The 17,290-nt window shown below is 52.1% G+C and overlaps 1 protein-coding gene across 1 annotated transcript; it reads right to left on the bottom strand.

Annotated features, from left to right (window-relative positions):
* Window positions 1-6,054: 6,054 nt before the first annotated feature.
* Window positions 6,055-7,761, bottom strand: LOC144733061 (AP-3 complex subunit mu-1-like). Its single transcript, XM_078614798.1, has 2 exons — window positions 7,604-7,761; window positions 6,055-6,799 (listed from the first exon to the last, which is right to left on the bottom strand). The coding sequence occupies exons 1-2, from the start codon at window positions 7,740-7,742 to the stop codon at window positions 6,699-6,701; spliced, it is 240 nt and encodes a 79-aa protein (XP_078470924.1). The 5' UTR covers window positions 7,743-7,761; the 3' UTR covers window positions 6,055-6,698.
* Between the last annotated feature and the right edge of the window lie 9,529 nt (window positions 7,762-17,290).

Here is a 17,290-nt window from a genome sequence, read left to right as displayed (position 1 = left end):
ATATAATATCTGTACAAACAGAACAGTTACCATTCAAAAAGTGCGCGTTTACACAAATCAGTCATGTATACCACTGAGAATGCAACATCCTCACAGCCTGTATCACAGAACACATTCCTGCAGAGGGAGCTGGTAGGAACGTTGAGTTGCTCGGTCAATGGTCAGGGTCAATGGCGGCGTGGTGTATTCCGCAAATATGGCCGACTGTGAGGACGGGCACAACCGGCGTGAGTAGGTTAAACGTTGAGTTTTATAAGGGCACCACGGGGTGACCAGCCCCTCCCCACCCAGCCCCACCCCTCCCACCCCCCACCCAGCCCCACCCCACCCTCTCCACCAGCCCCTCCCCACCCTCCCCTCTCCACCCAGCCCGACCCCTCCCATTTTTGTATGCACGACAGACACAATAATCCCCTGTGGGCTGGTGGAACCACGTTGTTCCTACCAGTATTAATGGTTTTGTTGAGACAGATGATTCTATGATATTCGATAAAATCATGGGACGTCACCACTAGATCATCACTCAATGCCAGGTGTGGCTCCGATGCCACAGGGGCACCTCATGTGGAATTTCCTCCCCTCTCTCTACAGAGACGCAGAGCTCAGAGTCGGCTGAATTCAGGTGACCCGCGTAGAAAAAACACGAGAGCGACTTTGACAGCCACGTGCACCATGACCCTGACTCTCCCGCTGCAGGATACTCTCTCCCCTCCACTGTTGCAGCGCGCTCCTTGACGCCGGGTGGACGAGAGGTTCCTCACCCCGTGTGCCGCATCCTTCCAGCGATGTTCACGCGCGAGCCGTCACCCCGCGGCACATGCGGGTATTGTGTACCTTTTCCTCGATCTATGCGGGTTTTGTTTGTGCAATTTAGCGTGCAGTAATACCACCCTGGCAAGATGTTAACGACCTCGCCTGGTATGCAGGAGGCCGTGGGTTCGATCCCGACGCTGATGCCTGCTGCTGTATATTTGGAGTTTGCGTGTCTCTCATCATTATCACGGTGGCTAGGAGATGTTAACTACCTTGCCTGATATGCAGGAGGATCGTGGGTTCGATCTCGACCCCTGACGCCTGCTGCTGCTGTATATTTGGAGTTTGCGTGTCTCTTTCGCTGTGGTAACGTGACGATGCAGCCTTTAAAGCAGTGCTCTAGAATGCCAAATTAGATTAAACATTTCGCCAGGATGGCGCCTTGCATATTTTTTTCCTTTTTCATTGCTGTTGTTATAAAGTTCACGAAGAATACCGTGCAGTGTTTTCATTAAGTCGTTGCATGTAGCGAAACGTCGTACTCAAATTGTAAATGTTGTGGATTTACTTTCCAACACACCGGTGGGCTGAAGTAGTAACTATTTGGCGTTTTGTTCACGTGACAAATCCCTTACTAATTGGCTGTGTCGGGTAGTGGAGGGTTACGACACAACATTTATACTTACGCGATCTAACCCAAAACACTTTATTATGAATAATATTGGTCGCGAAAGCCTACGTGTTAAACTGTATGTAGTGTAGAATACACTGAATATATTTGACACCTGATTCAAGCGTAGCTACTTTGTGTTGTCACGCACACGATGCCAATCGCCGGACTGGGTTACAGCCATTTGGAGCGTTTTTTGACGATCGGCCCTAGACCACCGGATAAATGTTGGAAGCTGGATAATCGCACCCCAGAGAATCGATGATGAACTGTGTAGCTCAGTGGGCCTTACCTGGTAAAATGAAAATTGTGTTTAGCTTTCGTTTAATTTACATGGGGAAGCTGGTGCCGAGATCCGCTGCATCCCCTCCGCCTGTTCCACAGCCAAACTTGATTTGAAGCTTTTGTGACTGTAGGAATCACTCTTTGGTTCTTTTGGTAAAGTCACGTAGAAATAAAATAAATAAAATAATAGAATACGACGTTTCGATTGCAACACAAGCAACCATCATCAGGTAAGAATGAATGAAAAAAGAAACCTAGTAAACTTAGAAATATAATGTAATACAACACAGAGAGTCGGCTAACACAACAGTCAACACCCTACCTGGTTGATTACGTTCTTCCAAAGAATGATACATTTGAGAGAGAGAGACGAAACACAGACACGGAGACACATATACAGACACACAAGCAGAGAGAGACATACACACAGAGACACAGAGAGAGAGCCTCACACATAGACACACAGATAAACAACGCCTCTGTGTCGAGGCCTTAAATATAGAGAGGGGGGCGGGGTTTGGGGCAGATAGAGAGGGGGGTAGAGAAATTAGCATGTCAATGAGAAAATTGTGTGGAAATCCTCCCTGTAGCGGCCGGAGGAGAGAAAATGGACGTATAGACAAACAAACCCGGCAAAATTTAGAGAGAGATAAATAGGAAGTTTGAGAAAACAAACTTAGTAAAAATTGGAAATATAATCCAATGCAACACAGAGAGTCAAATAAACACAACAGTTAACGCATAGCCTGGTTGTTTACGTTCTTCCAAAGATTGCTAAATTAGAAGTTAAGTGTGAGTTGTGTGGAAATCCTCCCCGTAGAGGAGGATTTCACAGCCGTTGAGAACTTCTTGGATCACTTTCAGTCTGGAACCTCCCCCTTTGACTTTTTTTGACCTTTGACCTTGCCGCCCATGGGTGGCGACCCTACCATGAGCACGAGGCTCCTGATGTCTGTGTATGCGTCAGTCTCTGTTGGTCCGAGTGTCTGTGGGTCTCTGTGTACGTGTGTATGTTGAACTTCTTTCACATTGTATATAGCCAACCGTGATAATCTGTGGGTTTCTATTGAGTGTCTGTGGGTCTCTGTGTACATGTGTATAACTTATTTCGCACCGTACGTAGTCAACCGTACTAATATGTGAGTCTCTGTGGGTCTCTATGCGTATGGGTGTCTGTGGGTCTGTCGGATATGGATGAACTTATTTTGCACCGTATGTAGCCATCCATGATAATCTGTGGGTCTCTGTGTGTGTAGTGATTGTCCCACACGATCCCTGGGACAGAGGAATCAAGAAGGCAAGAAAGAAAACACTCCACGCTCTGATTGGTTATTGGGGGCGCGGGGAGCAAGAAGATTGGCCGGACCATTCGCAAGGGAAAAGAGGGTTGGGGTGAGCGTCAGGTAGGGCGGTTAGGCCAGGTGAGGGTGAGAGAGGTGACAATGATTGGTGGAGACCTAGTGCGACGAGGGGAGGAGCCAGGAAGAGGTGAAAAGAGGGAGCAGGTGGATGCGTGGGTGAGTAGATAAGTGCCTGGGTGAGTGAGTGGGTGGATGAGTGGGTGGGTGAGTGCGTGGGTGGGTGGGCAATTGGGTGAGTGAGGGGGTGAGTGAGGGCGTGGGTGAGTGGGTGAGTGCGTGGGTGAGTGGGTGAATGGGTGAGTGAGTGAGTGGGTGAGTGAGTGGGTGGGCGATTGGGTGGGTGAGTGCGTGGATGCGTGGGTGAGCGTCAAGTGTGACGGTTCGGCCAGGTGAGGGTGAGAAGTGACAACGATGTGCGGAGTCAGGAAGAGGTTAAAAGAGGGAGCGAGTGGCAGGGTTGGGGGGCGTGGAGGGAGACAGCGAGGATGAATGTGTGGACCCGTGCCGTGAAATAAACACATTACCTTGGTGACAAAGAAAAGGGCCAGAGTCTTCTTTCACATGTATTCTGAACTTTTTCGCACCATATGTAGCCAACCATGCTAAGTAGAGGTGAGCGGGAAGGGTGGCTTCACTCTTGGGATCATTGGAACAACGCAAACCACCTCCACCACGACATGGTGGTGATCCTCGGGAGAGGCTCGGTGTGCGTACACGGCATTCGATAGACCACGTTTTGGGTTAACTAAACTTTGGATTTATTTCACCAATATTTTACACGGAAAGCTGATAAAGTTAAACAATGAATGTGTAGCGCCATGGATGGGCTGCACTTGCAGGCAACGACAGTCAGCCCAGAAGCGGTTGGGGGCTGTGAGGGGTTCTGGGATCCCCCGCATCCCCTCCCAACGGGTGGAGGCTGTGGGGAGTTCTACGATACCTCAGAGCCCCGCCCCTCGGCTGAGAAACGTATATAAGGCGGACCTCTAGAGAGGTTCGGGGCAGTTGAAGAAGGAAGCCTGAAGACCTGCCAGAGTAGGACCCTGGACCCCTAATTTCGCCGTCCTTTTAAGGGCCGGAGCTTTGTGAGGCCAGTGGTGGACCCTGCTACTTTCTTGCCTGCTGTCATTATAAGGGCCAGGTCTGAGGAACCTGTGGTTGGACCTGTACCTTGGCTGAGTCAGGTCAGACAGCCTCCCATAGGATATTATAGCCAGAGGACCTGGAGCGTAGATGGGTTAGGCACGCTACGTAGGTGGCGTATGATAGACTGGGTGGAAGAAATTAATTCTAGATTTGAAGCTTTCGTGACTGCAAGGAATCATATTCTTAGGTTTTTTCGGTAAAGTCACCTAAGAATATGGGTGGAAGAAGTACACGAGATAGACTGTACGAGAAGTTTATGTACAGTAGTTAGGTTGTGTGTGTGTGTAATAAAGACGTGCCCCCTACACGTATCTCCGGAGCACACTACAAATGCACTGACATAAATAGGTAACTATTTGTAAGATCTGCCGTACTGTCTAAATAATATGACGTCTAAATGAGGGCAAAACATGTTTTTTTGTCTTTTTGTTTGTGTTTCTCCCTTGTGATGGGACTTTGTAGAATGAACGTTGAGATTTATAAGGGGCACGGGGTGACCATTAAGCTCTGAATTGGTCTACAGTAAGGTAGGGAACTGATAATGGGTTCACAGCTTATGCGTTTCTTCACTGTGCTTTATACTGTACAGTATAACATTTTAATATTATGTTCTATATAAATTGCCTTCATTGACAATATGAAGAGTAAGCTGTGAAGCTGTGAAGTGTTCATAGTGTGAAATGGTAAGTCACCAAGGCTGGGAACGCATCCTCATAGCATCAATGTTGTAAGTTATTCACTATACGACGTTTCAATATACGAGGAAGCTCCAGGAACGCGTCTCCTTCGTATACTGCGGTATCACTGTGTGCGCGGCTAGCCTATTTCTACCCAAAATTCAAGACAGTACGCGGTTTGGGTTCACTCGTGTGGCCATGTGGTCAAACGTGGTACTACTGTACTGTGCACTGTATGTACTGTGTTGTGTGTGCTGTACCGTGTGTAATGTATGCGTAAGGGCAGCGGTGGTGGAGCGGTTAATGCTGCGCTGCTCTACGAACCTGGCGACCCAAGTTTTGATTCCTGCTCACTGCCACCAACACGCAGTGATAGCGATCATCTGAACCGGTCCGGGCCTCCCCTAGGTCGACTCAGCCTCAATTGAGTACCTGGTGTAGCGGTGGTGGTGTAACAAACATCGCCACTGGGGGGAAACAAAGGCGGTCGGGCGTGGTGCCGGCCATCCACCCACCTCGTGTGCCACGGTGCCGGTAGCCATTATCGGTGCTGCCACTCGTCATATATACGAGATCCGACGAGCGGTTTTGTCTAACGCCGTTAGTAACGTGAATGCAAGTACTGTGTCATTTTAAACATGCTGTCAGCGAGCGCCGAGTAAGGCTGGCTGGGTGCACGAGGGAATAGATGTACACACATATACAAAGACACACACTTATACATGTATACACACTTGCACATATACACACACACATATATACACTTATACGTACACAAAGACAAAGATGCCCCCGTATAGCCTGTAACATTCTGTTGGGGCAAATGCTGTTAGTAGCGAGTAGTAGCACCTATGAAGGCTACCGGCACTGTGGCACACACAGAGGGGGTGGGTGGCCAGCACCATGCCCGGTCGCCTTTGTCTCTCCCCCAGTGGCGATGTTTAACTACACACCGCATCACCAGGTACTCGTTTGAGGCTGAGTCGACCTAGGGGAGGCCCGCGACCGGCTCAGATAATCGTCGCCGATGTTGGTGGCCGCGAGCGGGAATCGAACTCGGGAGGCCGGGTTCGTAGCGCAGCGTAGCGCTAACCGCTCCCCACACACACGTGTACGCACACGCGGACAGACGCACGCACGCACGAGTGTGTGGAAGCTGAGGGATCTTTACTTCACACATTGCACATTTATTCACACAAACACTGCACCTCAGCCAACTCTCCATTGGTCCCCGTGTCTCCATGTGTTTCTCTGTGACCCCGTGTCTCAACTTGACCCCAATGTGTCTCCGTGTGACCCAGTGCAAGTGACCCAGTGTGTCACCACGTGTCCCAGTGTGTTTTCACGTGACCCAGTGTGTCACCACGTGTCACCCAGTGTGTCTCCACGTGACCCCGTATGGTGTCTCCGTGTGACCTAGTGTGTCTCCGTGTGTCTCAGCATGTTCCAATGTTTTTCAGTGTCCCCCTGTGTATACATTTTCCCCCGTGTGTATCCATGTGTCTGTGTGTCTCCAAGTGAGTCTCTGTGTCCCCATGTCTTCCCAAGTCTCCGTTCATCCCCGTGTATCTCTGCACTCTTATTCCTCTGAGCGGTCTCCCTGTCTCGCCATGTTACCGTGAGCCTCTCTGTCCCCGTGTCTCACTGCGTCTCTCCGTATGTTTCCGTGTCCACCTTTAGGTCCCCCGTGCTTGTTCCATCTCCCCGCGTTTTTTCGTATCCCTGTCCACGTCTTTGCGTCCCTGTGTTCCTGTGCGTATCTACGCCCCATGGAGTGTGTGTGTCTGCCCGTGTCTCTGTGTGTGTCTAGGTGCGGACTTGGAAGCGCCCAGCCTTGGTGAGATACTTCACCCCTTTGAATGGCTTGTACTTCTCCCCATAGAGGTCCAGACGGTTCACTTTCAACCCTGCGGCGGCAACAACAACAGCAGCAGCTGCAAGTCACCACTATGCGGCGGTGACGTCACCACCACGGCGCTTGTGCCAGGCTAGGTGCACTTTGAGGCGTTCACTTGAAGTGTGCGAGGCTTTCCGCTGACAGGTTACAGGACAGACCCAGCAGGTGCCATGGGTTGACTTACTGAGAGAGGACCGGGAGATGACCCACCACCACCTCCTGTGCCCCCTACTGTGCCACCTCGCTGTGTTTTAGCCACCCGGCTATGTGCACATTGAGGTCGCATGAAGTGTCAAATGCCCGCTGGAAGGAGGTCACAGGGCAGACCCAGATGCCAAGGGTCGACTGAGACGACTGGCTGATGCACCACCTGTGCCCCTTACTGTGCCAACTTGCTGTGCTTTAGCCACCTGGCGCCCTGCTCGTTGTTGTGAGCGTCGCTCCTCTGCCCTCCGTTGTTTCTGGAGGGCGACTGCCTCCAACTGCCCAGAAGCAGCGTCCTTCACGAGCCTCCTCCACAGAGGCCGATCTTGACACCGCTGGTACCAGTCATCGGCAAATCCACTCAGCTCCACGTCCTCCCGTACCGCATCAGCTCCACCTCTCCCCTAGTTCTTGCCATGCCCGTTTAGCCCCCTCTATCCGGCCAAACAGAAGCTGATTGGGCAAGCAGTGGCTGGGCATGCGGGCTACGCGACCCAGCCAACGCAGCCTTGCCTGCCAGAGGAGCTCACCGACGGGACTGTGGTCATCAGGCCTTTCTCCACGGGTCTCCGCGGGTCCTCAGATTCTCCCCATCCTGCTCCCCGCGTACCTGAAATTGCGAACTGCTGGATCTTGAAGTGGACGTTGATGACGGGATTCTCCTCGGGCTTCGGTGCTCTGGACTGCAGTGTCAGGGAGCCCTTGATGGTCGGCAGCTTCTGGGGATTAATCTTCCCAATGTCCCACATCAGGACCTGGAGCACGACCACGGGGGAGGGTGGCGGATGGACACCGCAAGGGGGTGGGTAGAGGGAGGACAGGGGGAGGGAGGGGGAATAAGGAGGGACACGGGGAGGAGGGAGAGGGGAGGAGGAGGAGGGAGACACGGGGAGGGGGGTAGAGGAGGAGGGAGATAGGAGGATGACAGAGACATGGTGAGGAGGGGAGGGAGCGTCGGAGGCCGTCGGACTGCGAGAAGGGCTGCGTGCAGAACGAGAGAGAGCGAGAGAGAGAGCGAGAGTGAGCGAGAGAGTGAGCGAGAGAGCGAGCGAGAGAGCGAGCGAGAGAGCGAGCGAGAGAGCGAGCGAGAGAGCGACCGAGAGAGCGAGCGAGAGAGCGAGCGAGAGAGCGACCGAGAGAGCGAGCGAGAGAGCGACCGAGAGAGTGAGCGAGAGAGCGAGCGAGAGAGTGAGCGAGAGAGTGAGCGAGAGAGTGAGCGAGAGGTGGGGGTTTACATAAAGCAAAGTTTAAACATGTAAAAAAAAATTACGAAATGATGAACGAAGCAAAGTGCCGACTACACCGAGCATCTTCTTGCTTCCACTGATCGTAAAAAAAGAGAAGAGAGGGAGGAGGGAAGGCATGGGAGGTTAGGAGGAGAGACAGACACTTCAACACCACAGACCACGTGAATGAGCTGTCTCCATGTGCTCCTCGTTCGACCTCTGCGTCGCCCCACGTCCGATGGTAACGCATGGACCGCGTCTCCCTCCCTGTGTCTATCCGTCTCTCTCTCTCTATCCCCTCTCTCTCTCTCTGTATCCCCTTTCTCCCTCTCCCCTCTCTCTCCCTCTCTCTCCCTCTCTCTCCCTCTCTCTCCCTCTCTCTCCCTCTAAACATTTTTTTTTACGATCAGTGGAAACAAGAAGATGCTTGGTGTATTCGGCACTTTGCTTCGTTCATCATTTCGTAAATTTTTTTTTTACTTTGCTTTATGTAAACCCCTACCTCTCGCTCACTCTCTCGCTCGCTCTCTCGCTCGCTCTCTCGCTCGCTCTCTCTCTCTCGGTCACTCTCTCGCTCGCTCTCTCGCTCACTCTCTCGCTCACTCTCTCGCTCTCTCTCTCTGTATCCCCTTTCTCCCTCTCCCCTCTTTTTTTTTTTTATTAAACTGCATGCTACTCTAGAATCTGTTGCATCTTCGGACACTAGTTGTATCCATGACGTCTCATTGGATGGCTGTGTCAACTGCAGCAGCAGCAGCTACTTTTCATGGCTATGCAATGCGTGAATGTGAAGGATATGTCGGTTGTGTTGACATGTTTGTCTGAAGATCTTGTTCAGAATTAAATTCTGCTTTTCTCGGTTCATTTGTGGGATGTGTAATGCATTGTCGGCTTGCAGCAATTTATCATGTTGAGATGTGTCGATTAAACAGACAACCACAAGGGCACTTTCACGTAAATGTAGTACAGGGATGATTAACACACGCTGAAAACATCTCTCTCCCTCTACCCTCTCTCTCCCTCTCTCTCCCTCTACCCCCGTACCTCACCTCTGTCCCTCTCTCTCATGGGTGGAAAAAACCCGATTTTTCCAGTGGCAGGCATCGGTTTTTTTCTTTAATACAATTAAACCAGATTTCGGGGGAATTAAAACCTGGTTTAATGAATACGAAACTCTAATAGGCAAGTTTAGGCTGCTTCCTCGTCGGTGCTGCTATCATCGTACTCGGGGGGCCATTGGGCACGGGGTAGTCGTAGAATGCGGCGGGCAGGTTGGTCTTGATGAACACGAGTTTCTTCTCCACAATCGTGGGCGCCAGTGAGTTCCTATTTCGATTTAAAGCTTTCGTGACTGCAGGGATTCATCTTCTTGATTCTTTCGGTAAAGTCATCATGCAGAAGGTATATTATAATGTTTTATATTTTTATTATATTTTTATTTCCCTTCTACGTGACTTTACCGAAAGAACCAAGAATATAATAGTTTCGATTTAAAGCTTTCGTGACTGCAGGGATTCATCTTCTTAGTTCTTTCAGTAAAGTCATCACGTAGAAAGGAAGCAATAAAAAAATAAAAATAAAACATAATAAAATACAATTCTCACGACGTTTCGGCCACAACGCAAGCAGCCGTCCTCATTATGTTTTATTTGTATTATTTTATTACTTCCCTTCTACGTGACTTTACCGAAAGAACCAAGAAGATGAGTTCCTATTCTTAGGTTTTTTCGGTAAAGTCACGTAGGTAAAAAATTAAAATTAATCAAAGTAAAATAAAAATAAAAATCACGACGTTTCGGAGGCAACACAAGCTTCCGTCTTCAGGTGGAACCGTCACAGCACGATTGCTGCATCAAGTAATGAGAAATTCCAAGAAAACAGTCCTTGCATATATATAGTGGTTGAGGGTGGGAGCCAATTATTATTGTGATGTTCGGTGCGGCTGAAGCACGCTGCTAGGAATGAGTCTTTGTTGTGTAGACTGGTTTAAATGGGAGGTTCCAAGAGTTGTTAAGGTGCGGCTGATGTAAAGGTATAAACGGGACTGAGCCTTTTGTTATGTAGAGATGGTGCAGCTGAAACCGCTGCCAGGAATGAGTCTTTGTTGTGTAGACTGGTTGAAATGGGAGGTTCCAAGAGTTGTTAAGGTGCGGCTGATGTAAAGGTGCAGCTGCTGTGAATGGGACTGAGCCTTTGTTCCTTAGCTTGGAATGGATGAAGCCCATCGTTGAGAAGTGCGGTTCTGAAATTAGAACCAGTTAAACCGGATTTCTCCCAATCTCAGATGATTGGGTTTAATATAAAAAGACAATTAAACCCGATTGTAGAAAACCCGACTGTCACCCTTAAATTTAGATTTAAAGCTTTCGTGACTGCAGGGATTCATCTTCTTGGTTCTTTCGGTAAAGTCATCACGTAGAAGGGAAATAATAAAATAATAAAAATAAAACATTATAAAATACAATTCTCACGACGTTTCGGCCACAACACAAGCAGCCGTCCTCAGGTGAAAAACAAGGCGCTCTTCCCCCTCTAACCCAGCTTAAATATACGCTGCCAAGCCTGGGGTGTTCATTCAGACGCTGTCTTTCCCGACAGACCTGTTCTTCACCTGAGGACGGCTGCTTGCATTGTGGCCGAAACGTCGTGAGAATTATTTTATTCTGTTTTATTTTTATTATTTTATAATTTCCCTTCCACGTGACTTTACCGAAAGAACCAAGAAGATGTGTCACCCTTGCTCTCTCTCCTCCCTCTCCCCATACCCCCCCCCCCCCGCTATCTCCCTCTCTCCTCCCTCACTCCTTGTACCTCCTTTTTTTTTTTTTACGATCAGTGGAAACAAGAAGATGCTCGGTGTATTCGGCACTTTGCTTCGTTCATCATTTTGTAATTTTTTTAAATTTAAATTTTTTAACTTTGCTTTATGTAAACCCTCACCTCTCGCTCACTCTCTCGCTCACTCTCTCGCTCTCTCTCTCTCGCTCTCGCTCTCTCGCTCTCTCGCCCTCTCGCCCTCTCGCCCTCTCTCTCGCCCTCTCTCTCGCCCACTCTCTCGCCCACTCTCTCGCCCACTCTCTCGCCCACTCTCTCGCCCACTCTCTCGCCCACTCTCTCGCCCACTCTCTCGCCCACTCTCTCGCCCACTCTCTCGCCCACTCTCTCGCCCACTCTCTCGCCCACTCTCTCGCCCACTCTCTCGCCCACTCTCTCGCCCACTCTCTCGCCCACTCTCTCGCCCACTCTCTCGCCCATTCTCTCGCCCACTCTCTCGCCCACTCAATCGCTCTCTCGCCCGCTCCCTCGCTCTCACTCTCTCGCCCGCTCTCTCGCCCGCTCTCTCGCCCGCTCCCTCGCTCTCTCGCCCGCTCCCTCACCCCCTCTCTCGCCCGCTCCCTCGCCCCCTCTCTCGCCCGCTCCCTCGCTCGCTCTCTCGCTCACTCAATGGCTCACTCTCTCGCTCGCTCTCTCGCCCGCTCTCTCGCCCGCTCTCTCGCCCGCTCTCTCGCCCGCTCTCTCGCCCGCTCTCTCGCCCTCTCTCTCGCCCTCTCTCTCGCTCGCCCTCTCTCTCGCCCTCTCTCTCGCCCTCTCTCTCGCTCGCCCTCTCTCTCGCCCTCTCTCTCGCTCGCCCTCTCTCTCGCTCGCTCTCTCGCCCTCTCGCCCTCTCTCTCGCTCGCTCTCTCGCCCTCTCTCTCGCTCGCTCTCTCGCCCTCTCTCTCGCTCGCTCTCTCGCCCTCTCTCTCGCTCGCTCTCTCGCCCTCTCTCTCGCTCGCTCTCTCGCCCTCTCTCTCGCTCGCTCTCTCGCCCTCTCTCTCGCTCGCTCTCTCGCCCTCTCTCTCGCTCGCTCTCTCGCCCTCTCTCTCGCTCGCTCTCTCGCTCGCTCTCTCGCCCTCTCTTTCGCTCGCTCTCTCGCCCTCTCTCTCGCTCTCTCGCTCGCTCTCCTCGCTCTCTCGCTCGCTCGCTCCCTCTCTCGCTCGCTCTCTCGCTCGCTCTCTCCCTCGCTCACTCGCTCGGTCTCTCCCTCGCTCACTCTCTCGCTCACTCCCTCGCTCGCTCTCTTGCTCACTCAATGGCTCACTCTCTCGCTCACTCTCTCGCTCACTCAATGGCTCACTCTCTCGCTCACTCTCTCGCTCTCTCTCGCTTGCTCCCTCGCCCACTCTCTCGCTCAGTCCGACGGCCTCCGACGGGTAGCTCATATCAGCATGCAGAGCTCCCCGTTATCTGCCACCAACTACCTCTCTCCCCCTACCCCCCCCCCCCGTCTCTCCTCCCGTCACCTTGGAGACGGGGTCGAAGGCGTGGGTCCCCTGCGTTGTCGTGAGCGCCACGGCGAGCACGGGGGGCGGCAGCGTCGCCTTGACGACGACGGCCTCCAGCGTCTTCCCGCCGCTGTGCCGAGGCCCCAGCGTCAGCTCCAGACGCCCGCCACCACCACCGCCCTCACGGAACGACACCGAGTGACGCACGCACACGGGGACGGACACCAGGCTGCGGGAGGAAGACAGAGACACACGCACGCCAGGCTGGGCGTGTTTCCGTGTGTGTCTCCGTGTGTGTCTCCGTGTGTGTCTCCGTGTGTGTCTCCGTGTGTCTCTCCGTGGGTGTCTCTGTGGGTGTCTCTGTGGGTGTCTCTGTGTGTGTCTCTGTGTGTGTCTCTGTGTGTGTCTCTGTGTGTGTCTCTCTGTGTCTCTCTGTGTGTCTCTCTGTCTCCGTGTGTCTCTCTGTGTGTGTATCTGTGTGTCTCTCTGTCTCCGTGTGTCTCTCTGTGTGTCTCTCTGTCTCCGTGTGTGTCTCTCTGTGTGTCTCTCTGTCTCTCCGTGTGTCTCTGTGTGTCTCTCTGTCTCTCCGTGTGTCTCTCCGTGTGTCTCTGTGTGTCTCTGTGGGTGTCTCTGTGTGTGTCTCTGTGTGTGTCTCTGTGGGTGTCTCTCCGTGTGTCTGTCCGTGTGTCACTGTGTGTGTCTCCGTGTGTGTCTCTGTCTCCGCGTGTCATTCTGTGTGTGTATCCGTGTGTCTCTCCGTGTGTGTCTCTGTGTGTGTCTCTGTCTCTGCGTGTGTCTCCGCGTGTGTCTCCGTGTGTGTCTCCGTGGGTGTCTCCGTGGGTGTCTCTGTGGGTGTCTCTGTGGGTGTCTCTGTATGTGTCTCCGTGTGTGTCTCTGTGTGTCTCTCCATGTGTCTCTGTGGGTGTCTCTGTGGGTGTCTCTGTGGGTGTCTCTGTGTGTGTGTGTCTCTGTGTGTGTCTCCGTGTATCTCTCCGTGTGTGTCTCTCTGTGTGTGTCTCCGTGGGTGTCTCTGTGGGTGTCTCTGTGGGTGTCTCTGTGGGTGTCTCTGTGTGTGTGTCTCTCTGTCTCCGTGTGTCTCTCTGTGTGTCTCTCTGTCTCCGTGTGTCTCTCCGTGTGTCTCTCTGTGTGTCTCTCTGTGTGTCTCTCTGTGTGTCTCTCTGTCTCCGTGTCTCTCCGTGTGTCTCTCTGTCTCCGTGTCTCTCCGTGTCTCTCCGTGTGTGTCTCCGTGTGTGTCTCCGTGTGTGTCTCCGTGTGTCTCTCCGGGTGTGTCTCTGTGGGTGTCTCTGTGTGTGTCTCTCTGTGTGTGTCTCCCTGTGTGTCTCTCTGTGTGTGTCTCTGTGTGTCTCTCCGTGTGTCTCTCCGTGTGTCTCCGTGTGTCTCTCTGTGTGTGTCTCTGTGTCTCTCCGTGTGTCTCTCCGTGTGTGTCTCTCCGTGTGTCTCTCCGTGTGTGTCTCCGTGTGTGTCTCCGTGTGTGTCTCCGTGTGTCTCTCCGTGTGTCTCTCCGTGTGTGTCTCTCCGTGTGTGTCTCTCCGTGTGTCTCTCCGTGTGTGTCTCCGAGTGTGTCTCTCCGTGTGTCTCTCTGTGTGTCTCTCCGTGTGTCTCCCTGTGTCTCTCCGTGTGTGTCTCCGTGTGTCTCTCCGTGTGTCTCTCCGTGTGTGTCTCTCCGTGTGTGTCTCCGAGTGTGTCTCTGTGTGTGTCTCTGTGTGTCTCTATGTGTGTGTCTCCGTGTGTCTCCCCGTGTGTCTCTCTGCGTGTGTCTCCTTGTCACCTCTGTGAGGAGACGTGATAGGAGATGAGCTGGAAGTTCCCGTCGGGAGGGATGAAGGAGAGAACGCGCTCAGACTCCCAGCGCTTGAAGCGCACGCACGGGTGGAAACTCACATCGTCCAGCAGACGCGGGTTCTGCACGCGGAGAGACAGAGACACGCGGGGGGAGAGACACGGGGAGAGAGATGACAGAGACACGGGAGACAGACAGAGACACGGGGAGATAGACAGAGACACAGGGAGAGGTAGAGATACATGGGGAGAGAGAGACATGGTAAGAGAGATAAATGATGAGAGAGACACACAGGGAGAGAGAGACACACAGAGAGAGAGATGGGAAGAGAGACATGGGGTGAGAGACATGGGGAGAGAGAGACACACGGGGAGACAGACAGAGAGCTGCCCACAAGTAGTTGGGGGGGGGGGGGGGGTGTTGCACAGAGTTGGTTGAAACTTTACAAGAATAAACCGAGCGTGCAGGTATTTTTTTGCCTCGCCACTTTGTTAACACTGGCGTGGCGTTCCCGGGGTCGGCCGTGTGCCGAGCGTTTGTTCTCGCGAGCTTTCGTCGCCGCGGGCGTTATAAGTGGTGAAGTTACTTCAACTCCTGGCGATGCCCACGGTAGTGGCGCGGTGGTGTAAAGCTCGAGAGAGGAGACGGGCAACACGTGGCCTTGTCTAGAAGGCTTGTATACTTAAAAAGAGTACGTCTGTGGCCGAGTGACCGAGTGCAGTTGTGGCAGTCGTGAGGGGGAGGGCGTGCATACGTTCGTTGCGTTGGACCATTTCTCGTTTAGCGATCGCCTCGGAAAGCGGCAGTTATGTCAGGCAGTCTGTCAACTATGTCTCGATGTTTAGTGGGCGCACGTGGTGCCGACGAATCTTCCCTCGCCCCTCGTATTTAAGCTTCAAAGCGTGGGGGGTGGGGGGGGAGGAGCTCCATGAATAAGCGTTGTACGGTCACAACCGTGGCGACGCCGTTTCCTCCGCAGCACGTGCCAGCCGTGTGTGTGTGTGTGCGCTGCCCTCCGGCCGCAAGCGTCCGCCCCGTCCTTCCTCCCCGTGCAGTTCTCACAATGTGGTTGTTGGTGTTTTTGGCAAGTAAAGCTTTCGGGCAACAGCAGCGGCGGCTGTTTGAATTCCACCTATTTTCAGTGGGGCTTTCTCGTCTGAGAAAACGTAGGTGTTTCTATCGCCGTGTATTGCAGGTGTACGGCCGGCTAGCTTCTTTGTTTTTCATGTTTCTCGTGATAACCCGAAGGACCCCGTGATGGGAGATTGTGCAGCATCATTTACGCGCAACGGACGTGTCTGTGGCGTCAGTTTTTTTGTGAAAATTGGGAAAAGGCATAGAAAGTGAAACCTTTTGATTGACGTTCGTAAAGTCCATCTTTTAAAATATTTAAGTGACAGAGGATGTAATGCCACCCAAAGGAAGGTTTATTAAAAAGGACAAGGTTTTTTGTTACTTGGTCTGAGGCCGTTGCTTAGAGAGCCATTTTTAAACGCAAGTGTGTGAATTAAGCGCCCTTGATTGTGCAGCTGTTCCAACCGAGGGCTGTTTTCCCCTGTTGTTACTTTTCATTCAACTCTTGATAGATATGATTGCATTTTTTTAATATAAAAGCATTTACCATCTTCCATTTGACTTTTCATTCGGTGTGTGCTGGGTCCGAGTCACTTTGTACAATTTTAAGTTTCGCCCAAAAGGGTTTTTTTTTTTTGCTTGCTGGGAATTATGAAGTTTTTTTTTATTAGTACATTTTTTTTAGCTTTTCACACCACGCTTAAACAAATGCTTCCACTCCCAACTGAGCCTGAAATGGGGGAGGTCGAATTGTCCGAAATAAAATGTAATTCATATAAAAAATAAAATAAAAAAAGAGAGACACGGGGAGAGAGAGAGAGAGAGAGAGACATGGTGAGAGAGAAATGATGAGAGAGACACACAGGGAGAGAGATGGGAGGAGAGAGAGACATGGGGAGACACACGGGGAGAGACAGAGAGACATGGGGAGAGAGAGAGAGACATGGTAAGAGAGAGAAATGATGAGAGACACACAGGGAGAGAGAGACATGGGGAGAGAGAGACACGGGGTGACAGTACAAGTGTGAATATGTAAATGCGAGTGTGTGTATCTGTATGTGTAGGGGAGCGGTGGCGCAGTGGTTAGCGCTACACTGCGCTACGAACCCAGCGACCCCAGTTTGATTCCAGCTCACGACCACGGCCGGTGACGTTCATCTGAACCGGTCATGGACCTGCCCAAGGTCGACTCAGCCTCAAATGAGTACCTGGTGTAGTGGTGGTGTAGAGTAAACATCGCCACTGGGGAGACAAAGGCGGTCAGTGTACCGTTCCGGCCTTAATAGGTGCTCGCTAACAGCACTTGCCCCAAAAGTCTGCTCAGGCTATACAGGGGATCTTTGTCTTAATGTACATGTATAAGTGTTCATGTGTGTGTGTGTAAGTTGCTGCAGTAGGAGGCACAGGTGGTGCATCGGCCAGTCATCTCAGTCAGTAGACCCGTGGCACCTGCTGGGTCTGCCCCGTGACCTCCTGCCAGCGGACGTTCGACACTTCACGTGGCCTCAACGTGCACATGGCCTGGCACAAGCGTCGTGGTGATGTCCCCTTAGTGGCGAATGGCGATTGTTGTTGTGTATATGTATGCGTAGGTACGTGTGTGTATGTGCGTGTGTCACCATGAAGGAGAGTATGAGGTCAGGCATCCCCGTGAGCTTCACACAGGCGTCAATCATCGCCCTGAATCTCAGCCGTCACCGTGGAGCCTGAGACACACGCGGAGACACACGGACACGGACAGACACACAGGCACGCACGGAGACACACATCAAAGTGTCTCTCTCTCTCCCCTTTCTCTGTCCACCCTCTCCCTCTTCCCCTGTCTCCCCCTCTGTCTCTGTGTGTCTATTGGTGAGTGGGTGAACGTATTGCTGACTCTCTCCCCCTTTCTCTCGCCCTCTCTCAACTCTCTCTCACATCTTCAGGAAACTGGG

The sequence above is a fragment of the Lampetra planeri genome, chromosome 45, assembly GCF_965212315.1.
Source record: "Lampetra planeri chromosome 45, kcLamPlan1.2.h2, whole genome shotgun sequence".
Taxonomy (NCBI): domain Eukaryota; kingdom Metazoa; phylum Chordata; class Hyperoartia; order Petromyzontiformes; family Petromyzontidae; genus Lampetra; species Lampetra planeri.
Note: the sequence above shows the minus strand (reverse complement) of the source record. Positions and strands in the feature narration are given on the sequence as shown.